Source organism: Carassius auratus, chromosome 5 (genome assembly GCF_003368295.1).
Source record: "Carassius auratus strain Wakin chromosome 5, ASM336829v1, whole genome shotgun sequence".
Taxonomy (NCBI): domain Eukaryota; kingdom Metazoa; phylum Chordata; class Actinopteri; order Cypriniformes; family Cyprinidae; genus Carassius; species Carassius auratus.
Window position 1 is genome coordinate 20,318,637 of NC_039247.1, and position 10,447 is coordinate 20,329,083.

The following is a 10,447-nucleotide window of genomic DNA, read 5'->3' on the forward strand; positions in this document are numbered from 1 at the left end:
TGAAGCCATATATTTCAGTTTCAGACCCTGCAGAAGCAGGCCCCTCATCATGGCCAGGTGAAAGCAGTGACAGTGAGGTGGATGTGACAGTGAGACAAGGTGAGCTTTTAGCGGAATTGCCTGTTTTAACACTTGGTAATTAGTAATTAAGTGTTAAGAGGAAATAAGCAAAATGGGTACATTGTTATTGTACACATTTAAACTTTAAAGGGGCAGTTCACCCAAAAATGAAAATTCTGTCATCATTTACTCTCCCTCAAGTTGTTCCAAACCTGTATGGTTTCCTTTCTCCTGCTAAACACAAAAGAAGATAATTTAAAGAAGGTTGGCAATTAAACAGTTGCTGGTCCTCATTGACTTCCATAGTATTTTTTTTTCCTACTATGGAAGTCAATGGGGTCCATCAGTCGTTTGGTTACCGACTTTCTTCAAAATATCCCACCCATTGGTATCACTATGGTATTTGGTAAGGGGGCCCAGCAAGATGGTTTGTACCAGGGCCCAAAATTTGGTGCTACGCCCCTGATGGCTGGTGTTTAGTTATTGGAAATGCTTTTTAAATAATAACTAATAATGTAATTTTAATGACCTTGTCGACATTTTACATTGTTATGTAAATTCAACACGAATTAACGAAATTTGCAAACCTAAATACACAAATAATGCAGCATTAAAAACGGACTCTTTAATTATTATTTTACCTGAATGCAAATAATATTGATTAACTTATGAAACTTCACATGTATAAGCGTAAAGCATACACTCAAGTAAACAAGAACATTTATTTTACAACTTTTTGGAAAAAAATTAGGAGTTACATTAACGTTTACATTATTCACTTTCTTTCTTTCTTTCTTTCTTTCTAAATTATTGTCTGTGTCAGTTACAGTCAGTTTTCTTATATGTGGTTTATAATCACAATTTGACATTTACTTAAATTGTAGTATTATACGGGTATCACACTTTTTTTAAGCGTCCTGTAGGTCGGTAGATAACTGGAAGCGGCTGGGCGACAGAAAGTTTTACAGGAATCTGAATTTTTGGTATGCTTTTCTTAAAGTACTGTTGTTTTCAACAGCAGAGCTGTGCTCCAGCTTTAGGCATCGCCGCTCCCATCCGAGGCTGTTTTGAGAGTTTGCAGGACGACGCGTCTGACTGTATGCGTACTTCCGCCAATCACAGTCCGCGACCTCACGCATGCGCACCGCTGCACCGTACCGTCGCTCTCGCTCTCGCACCGCAGGTGTCAACAGAGCCAGAGTCCCTGCTGCAGCTGCGAGTGAGGAAATCTATCCGTCCCGTCGAAAATATATCAGTGCTACTGAGCGGGCGCGCAGAACAGATCGTCCGGCCTGAAAATGATCGAATGAGCTCGTATCTGTTGTCCGGGCAGGTTTAAGCGGGGAAAAGGGCGGCTTTCCTGACTGTAGACAGCGGGCTCGCGGAGCGTCTTCAGCGGGGAGCGCTGCGGTCCTGCCGCCGCCGTCACTGTTGCTGCTACAATGTTTGTTCAGGAAGAGAAGATCTTTGTAGGCAAAGTCTTGAAAGTCCATGTCTGTACAATGGAGGGTACCGAGTGGCTGGAGGAAGTCACGGAAGACACCACTATAGAGAAACTCAAGGAGAAGTGCTTAAAGCATGTAGGTCTGCCATCGGTTAGCTGGCATTGTTAGCCGACCCGGACAGGACAGGCCCGCTGGATTCTCAGAGTCATTGCCAAGTATTTTTAGTAACTAGCAGACGAGTCGACGGTGCTATTTATAATTTAGCAAGCTGGACAGTCACCTCCAACTCTGTGGCTGTACTGTAACTACCCTGCTTGGTTTACAGTGTAGAACTGACATTAACTTGTTGACAGCCTTTTTCTGTTCACAATATATCTGTCAGGTACTCAGATCCGTGCAGCTCAACTCACCTTGACACCCATTCATGTTTTCTGTGAGGATTTGTTTTGCACACTTAATGGCTTTAAGGTTGTGAATGTGTTTGCAATCACTTGACTGTAAGTCAAGACATGTTCTAGCTAAAAGGTGCAATTCAGGCTGAAAAGTACCATGGCATTACCCTGTGCTTGATGACATAATGTCACAATTCTATCAAGTTTTATGGACTTCTATAATGACAATACCGTGGTGTTCTTCGAAGTGCCTCGGAGAGTATCATGTAAAGAGCAGCATACATTAATTATGCAGTACCAGGTTACATGGTAGCAATCATTGCCAAGTGTACCATAGTACTACCACAGTACTGGACTCCACTGTAAATTTAGCTGCTGCTGAGGTGGGATTTAGTTAGGGTTAAAGGTGGGTTGTGGTGTAAGTGTAGGGGCGACAGTGTATTTCTGTAGTATGTGTTTCTACATGCTGGTATTTTTCAAATATCGGTACATGTATGTGCGTAAAAATTTATTATATAATTAAACGTCAGTACATAGTAGTTAAATACACTTAATTTGTGTTCTTCTTCTCTTACAGTGTGTCCATGGAAGTCTAGAGGATCCTAAAACTCTTACACATCACAAACTCATTCATGCTGCCACTGAAAGAATTCTCACCGAATCCAAAACTGTTGCTGAGGAAAATCTTAAAGACAAAGGTATTCAAACTTTCTGGTTCATCTGGTGGTTTAAACATTTTTGACTCTAAGGCCCTGCGTTTTTCATGACAATATTCAAAAAGGCCCCCATGATTTTTTCCAGTTTGTTACTTTACTGGGTAAGGATTAAGGATAAGTATATTTTTTTAATTGTTTGTTCTCGCAATATCTACCAGATTGAATATTTTAAAAATACATTTTGTTGAGGGAGTGAATTGAACTAAGAAATATATATATATATTTTTTATTGTTTTAGTTGTTCTTAAATACTTTTTTTGTCTCCATTCACCATTAAATTAAAATGGACAATTTTCTTCTTTTTAAGTGTTTATTATTTATTTATCCATTCACATTTTTGTGTGTGTGTGTGTGTGATCTTGTAATCTTTAATCAAATACATTAACTTTTTTGTTGTTTGAGAAGCCATTCCTCTCAGATATATACATCACAATAAAGAAAAAGATGAACGCAATTTCCTTTCATGCTGAATTTTAATCATTTAAGTCATCTTGAGGGCCCTTTTTTTTTTTTTTTTTGCTAAGGCCCTCTATTCAGTCCCATTCCTGGTTAAGGACCACTGATCTAGAGTGTAGTCATGGTTTGCATATTTTCTTTGTATTTAAAATCAGATTCTGACAGACATGAATCCTCATTCATTTTTGTTTATTTTCTAGACTGCTTATTATTGATAAAGAAAAGACCTCCGCAGGCTCCGCCAAAAATGACTGACATATCTTCTGAAGAGAAGGTATCTGGTGACCGTTTTCTTTTTGGGTGAACTCTTCTTAATTAATGCTATGCATTACACCTCTAAGCTCTGTGATTCTGCAAAACTGAACAGTGTCTGTGCTTGTTGGCAGAAGAAGCAAGAGAGCAAAGCGCCAGATAAGGACGCCATCCTCAAAGCCACAGCAAACCTGACCACTCGCAACACTGACCGCACTGTAACTCAACACAGTATCAGAGATGTGGGTGCTTGCAGTTCATACAGTTAGACCTTTCTGCATTGCAGTGGTTCAGAATATAATGTTTCCATTTTCCTAATTTCTTTTGTCTCCTTCAGTTTCAAACAGAGCTGAGGAAGATTCTGGTCTCACTTATTGAGGTGGCTCAGAAGCTGCTGGCTATGAATCCAGATGCTGTTGAGCTCTTCAAAAAGGCCAATGGTAAGCTATGGATAGAGACCAGAATGGATTTAAATCAATTTAAGCCTTGGTGAAACAATTAATTACCATCTACCATAGGTTTTTCTGACATATTATTAATTAATCTGACTTCTTATTAAAGTACCATAGAGTAATATTGCTGTACAATAGTACAGCCACAGTAATTTTCTTAAGAGATAATTATTAAGCTGCTTTATTTTTGATCTCTGATAACCACTCAGTACCGTTCTCACAGGACATGTCTGACTGGTCAGTGTGCAGGTGTAAATATGATTTTGCTCTCTTAGCAAATGATGGTGAATGGTTATTCTTGGTGTTTTCCCTCTCTGGCAGCCATGCTGGATGAGGATGAGGAGGATGGTGTGGATGAAGCGGCCCTGCAGCAGCTGACTGAGATGGGTTTCCCTGAGAGTCGTGCTGTGAAGGCTCTACGCTTAAACCAGTGAGTACTCTCACTTTTTTTTCTTAAATAATCAAAAGTGGATGAAAATTCAGTCATTTTTTACTCACCTCCACTTGTTCCAAAGCTGTATGAGTTTCTTTCTTCTATTGAACACAAGAATAAGATATTAAAATTAGTAAAAGATGACAGAATTTTCATCCTGGAAGTGAACTACTCCTTTAAAGGTAAAACAAAAAGTAACATTATTTTTTCCAAAAGTAATGTTATTCTATATGAGGTTGACCAGCTGTATGTAACTTCTATATTGTTTTTGTGATATTCTCATTAATAGACACTTTCAGTTGTTGACTGCAACACTGTTTAAATGTTTGAGGTCATGTTTTTGAAAGAAGTCTCTAATGCTCACAAAGGCTGCGTTTATTTGATGAAAACTGCAGTAAAACAGTAACATTGTGATTATATTAGTACAATTTAAAATAATTGTTTTTTTTTATTACTCCAGTCTTCAGTGTCTTAAATCTTACTGATCGCAAATTTTGAACTGTAGGGTTCCTGGTCAGTTCATAGTTAACAAATGTGGCTGTGAATAGTGCATTTCTGGGTGGCAGTGTACAGTCCAAGACTATTGGTCTGTGGAACATACTGTAAACAAACAAATTTACTTCGTACACCCTTTAAGTGTCAATTCAGTTGTTACATGAACATATGGTAAAATATTTCTAAATAAGAATAATCAAATGAGCAGACATGATGTTTTGGTGCATTATTAATGTAAGTGACCCAACTCACACTTGATTAAATAAAGGTCATTAATAACTAATCACTCTTTCTGCAGCATGTCTGTGACCCAGGCTATGGAATGGCTGATTGAGCATGTGGATGACCCCATGGTTGACACGCCTCTCCCTGGACAGGACAGCCCAGGGGTGCCGGCCGCTGCGGCCCCTGCTCCTGCCCCAGCTCCCTCTGCCTCTGCTTCAGGAGCCCGGGCCCGTCTGTCATCCCAGGCTAGCCTAGAAGAGGCCAAACAAGATGAACTGACGGAGATCTTCAAACGGATCAGAAGGAAAAGAGAGTTCAGGCCTGACTCACAGGTCAGTGTCATGTGGGTGTCGGGAGAAACAGGAGAAGAAGAGCTCATTTTTAAACTCAAACATGATGACACTGACATACTGTGATAATAGCTTCAGTGGTTTAGCCAGATTCAGATTGAATAAATGCGTTTCTGCTGTTTTTTATTTTATTTTGCCCAAAACTATGTAGGACAATACAATTTGAATGAAAACAGATCCATTTCTTCAGTTTGGTTAATTTACCATAGAAATGACCATCAGCTTGATGCCATAAACCTTTTTTTTTTTACAGTATTCATGTATTTATATTTTAATTTATTTATCTTTTTTTTTTTTAATTTACAAAAACTTTTTTTTACGTTTTACAATGACTGATAGCAACAAGCTAAAAACCATTAAATCACTCATGAAAAGTGACTTTTTCCACAGGCAAATGCCACTATAAAATTTATTTTTGTCGTAAAATCCTGCAGTAATTCACATAAAATAGCTACTTCTGTCTTGCTGTGGAATCTTTTTAGATGCATCATCTCGTATCTCTGTTTGTGTGCAGGCAGTGCTTGCTCTGATGGAGATGGGCTTCGATGAGAAGGAGGTGATTGATGCCCTCCGCGTCAATAATAATCAACAGGGTGCAGCTGTATGTAAACATTCACAGGATCATAAATCATGTATATTGAGTTATTTCAACAATCGATTAAGATTAAATGAGCTTTTTGGTGTTCTGTAAGATATTTTTGTTTTGTTGAGTTAAACAGCATTTATTAAGATCAGATTTTTATTCCATATCCTTGTTTTGTAACTTCTATTCCCAAACAGTGTGAATGGCTGCTGGGTGACAGAAAGCCCACCCCTGAGGATCTGGACAAGGGCATTGATACCAGCAGTCCCCTGTTTCAGGCCATCTTGGAGAATCCCGTCGTACAGCTTGGTCTCACAAACCCCAAGACTCTTCTTGGTGAGTTTTTCTCCCCCCTGTATACTCAAGGGTCCTTAAAAACAGTCAAATATATGATTGTTTCTGCTGTTTTTTCTACTTTTCTGTTGGAAAAGTACATTTCTGGCTGAGCAAAATATGTTATTTCAAGGTTTTCAAGTGTTTATTTGATTCTATCATTTGGCCTGTTATGCCTGTGAGTTTTCCACTTCCAGTTGAACAGTAACCCAGATTAATGATGCAGCCAGCACCATGCTTGACCTTATCTGGGTGTTGGGCTCTGTGTGGTTTGTGATAAATACAAAACTTTGCTTTCAGGCCATAGAGCTCAATCTTCACTTCATCAGACCACAGCAGTTACTCCCAAAGCCTTTCATCTTCTGTCACCAGGGTTTTCACAATATCCAGAATTATCTTGGACTTGCTTGGAAGTTGCCTTCCTTCTAGCCAGGGTTACAAAAAGGATTTAATCTTGGAAGTCTAATTTTCAAATGTAAATTTTCACATTTTATCTGGTTGCCCCATTTGCTAAGCTGACTTGAACTTTAAAGTGTCTACTACACTGTGTAATAATTCGCTTATTGATAATGTAATATTTTAATATATTTTCTTTCTTTTTTTTTTACCTCCATTACCACACACAACTGGTGGGATGTTGTATTTAATATATATAATTATTATTTTATTTACACTAATGGCTGAAAGTTTTGAAAAATGTTGAATAAATGCGACCTTGGTGAGCATAAGTGACTTCTCTCAAGCCAAGCATGCAATTATTATCAGTATGTGTTCTGGGAATAGAACCAATAACCATGTGCAATAACCAGGACTCGTAAATATTTCTTATTTTATTTGTTATCATATTTAATGTGTGCGTTTTTTAGGGTTATTAAATATGTTTTGCATTGGAGTTCAAGACCACTGTTGAAACAGACTAAACTGTATTTGCAAGTAGATTTTGTATGAACTGTATTTTCAGTCCAGTGTGTGTCAGTTGCTGGTCTAATGTGGCTGAGACATGTTTTTCTTGGCATTACAGCGTTTGAGGACATGCTGGAGAACCCGCTGAACAGCACGCAGTGGATGAATGATCCTGAGACAGGCCCCGTCATGCTCCAGATCTCCAGAATCTTCCAGACACTCAACCGCACGTAAAGCACACCTCACCTGTGGAGCGGCCAGAACCACAGTCTAGCTTAGAGAAAAAGGTCAATCAGTGTGTGTGTGTATGTGTGTGTGTGTGTAGGTTATGTGTGTGCATGTGCGCGTGTATCTGGCATAACTAACTGTTTTAAGTGGAGAAGTCCTGAAGATGAATGTAAACATACGATGAGGACATTTTCACATCATGTTATACAGAGCAAAATATCTATTTATCTATAACTACACAACACTTGTACAAATACAATGTAAGCAGTAGCTTAATGATAAATAGATAACTTCATTATTTGTTTTTTTTATGTTTTAATAAGATCTGTTTTTAATTATAGTAAGCACATTATTTTATATAATTTCTCTATATATTTGTTCAATTGGACATCTAAAAAAAAAAAAAAATGTTCAGTTTTTTTTTTTTTATTTGGTGTGCTCAAAGATCAAATTACAACCTGATTAATTATTTAACACTTCAAATGGTACATTTGTCATATTGTTTCTACAGGGAGATGGACAGTGTGTGTTCAGTTATTTTTATTATCGGTTCAAAAATGAAATCTTTTTATGTATTCGATTATAAGTTTCTTCCAAAAACATCCAGTGAACCTACGTAAAATTTAGGGAAAGCCATGCAAGCACCAGCAGTTTTTGGCAACTCCTCATTTGAAGATTATTCAAGCTTTGTGGTTTCATTAACACTACAGACATTTCTGTGATGATGTGATGACACAATAGCAATCTGCAGCCCCTTACAGACATAGATAAGTGACGGATATTGAAATCGAACCTGATCCCCTCATCTCTTTCATTCTTCTGATCTATTCAGATATAATCTGTTCAAATAGACACAAGTCAGTTTAGAACAAAGATGGTATAATCGAGTACTGTTTTTTTTCCAGTAGGTCCTGCATCAGGGGTTTTCAAGTATTACAGTACATTTGTCCACTATTATCATGATCTCGCTCGCATCCCTGCACACGTGTAATGTGAGGCTTACAGGAGGCTGGACAGACTTTAGTTTGTACCAACTCAAATAAAATGACTTTTCTTTTATGGACTGGTTCTTTTACACGGTATGTTTGCTCAAGTTGGTTGTGTTTAATAATAATGATGAAATAAATGTGCTGTCAGTGTCATCACAGTTATCTTATGTCACTTTTTACAATGCACTTAGTAGTTTGCATGGGAAATTTAGACAGCATTCATTGCACACAACATGTACTCTTTTATTTGAAATGCTTGGATTGAAATTGAAGCATGTTTGCTGTAGAGACCTATATTTGTATGCTCTGTTTCAAATACCTGTGCTGGGATTTCAGGAAGAAATTAGTACGTTTTCAGTAAGACTTAAGTTGAATAACGTTATTTGTATGGTTTCGATATTTTTTTTTTTTTATTTGTATCAGATAGATATATTATAAAGAATGTGGTCATAGCAAACACTAATTGTAGATCCATTGATAATTGTGTAAAGTAGAGGATGAAATATGTGGTGGTGTTGTTGTTGTTTTTTTTGGCCAAGCGTGGAGTGTTTCCATTCAATATTTGAATCGTGTTGGTGTGAAGTATGTGCTCAGGGGTTTCTTAGCCATATTGGGCAAATATCTGCTAATGCCTACTTTATCAATGCAAATAACAGTAGATTAGTGATTGCATTATCAGAGAACACTATGAATATATCTGAAAGCTTCAAACAAAAACTTACTATCCTCGTGTGATATTTATTTTCAGGCCAAATATAATCAATCATGAAATCATCCCTTGAGAGATTATGTCATTATAATATCATTTTAGAAGACCGAGCATATTAAATGGTATGTCATGTTCATTTCACTGTCTGAGTGGCTTCAGATGTACTTAAGGGTTATGTTTAACACATTCAGCATTTGAATCCAGACCATCTCCTTCATTGTCTTGAGAACAAGTTTTTGGTCTGAAGAAATGTAGCTTGTATTGTTTTGGGGGACTAGAGAGAACAGGCTTCTATGCAATTCATTTTTTTTGTTGCCTCAACAGAAAAACAACAGGTTTCAGTATCATGCTGCATTTGTAGTATTGAGTAATTGATGTGCACTTTCATATCATATATTATTTTTGATCTGGAATCAAATTTTGGTTTCATCATGGGTAAGCTCTGTAAAGTTGAAAGTTATTTCAGTATTTTAAAAAGTTTGGTGTTCATTAATTTATGGTACTGCTTATATGGTTGAAGTTTCATTTTCCTAACACCAGTGTGCTGAAAACCTTAAAATGATCAGTGATCAAATGCTAGGTTACAGATTTTGTATCCTTCTTTTCAAAAAGGTTATCAGGTAACAGAAATTATGATGAAATATTGTGAAGGTTTGTTGCTCTTGTTTCCATTTTACTTTTGTGTCCTTGGTTTGTCTACAAGGTCAGTTTCACATAGAGACCCTACAGTCTCCGAGCTGAAATGTAACTTTTCTCCATTTGTTGAAAAGCCTTTCATGAGACATAATAAAAAAGTTTTTTAAAAATCCAGTTTTCTCTAATTAATGTTTTTATTCTCCGTATGAGCACTTGTGGAGAATTCAAATCTTTCCCAGCTTATTTCTACGCTGAAAAGTATCACTCCTCTTTAAAATAATCACGTTGTTGCTTTGCAGGCTGAAATGAAGACAAACTGTTTTTTTTTATCTAGCTCCAAGTAACATCCAAGTAAAAGATAACACCAACATGTCAGACAACAAAAAAGCCTGACTCGCACTGTGCATCCTTAAGTATTGCACTTGTCAGACTGTATGTACTGAAGATCTGTGGAGTGACCTGAAGACTGCAGTCCACAAACACTTACCATCAAATTGAACTGAACTCAAGCAGCGCTGCAAAGAAGGGTGCAAGAGCAAATATTACAAAGTTTACATGTGCAAATTTAGTAGAGACAAATCCCAACAGAATAATGCACACACACACACACGTTATAGTGTTTATTTAACATTTTGAATTAAAGTGTATTTTATATTTCAATAATTGATTTCTGTTTTAGTATTTTAGTACTTTAACTGGGTGCTAAGGCAACATTTCATTTTCATTCAAGTCTTTTTGCTGTGGGCCAGATGTAAATAATCAGTTAATACTGTAAAATGTATACAAGTGC

General features: G+C 37.1%; 1 protein-coding gene across 1 annotated transcript; it reads left to right on the forward strand.

Moving 5' to 3' along the window:
* Positions 1 to 1,002: 1,002 nt before the first annotated feature.
* Positions 1,003 to 9,831, forward strand: LOC113080364 (ubiquitin-associated domain-containing protein 1-like). The gene is made up of 10 exons (XM_026252533.1): positions 1,003 to 1,640; positions 2,475 to 2,595; positions 3,270 to 3,343; positions 3,456 to 3,563; positions 3,659 to 3,761; positions 4,095 to 4,203; positions 5,000 to 5,258; positions 5,791 to 5,877; positions 6,057 to 6,195; positions 7,214 to 9,831. The coding sequence occupies exons 1-10, from the start codon at positions 1,503 to 1,505 to the stop codon at positions 7,327 to 7,329; spliced, it is 1,254 nt and encodes a 417-aa protein (XP_026108318.1). The 5' UTR covers positions 1,003 to 1,502; the 3' UTR covers positions 7,330 to 9,831.
* The last annotated feature ends 616 nt before the right edge of the window (positions 9,832 to 10,447 follow it).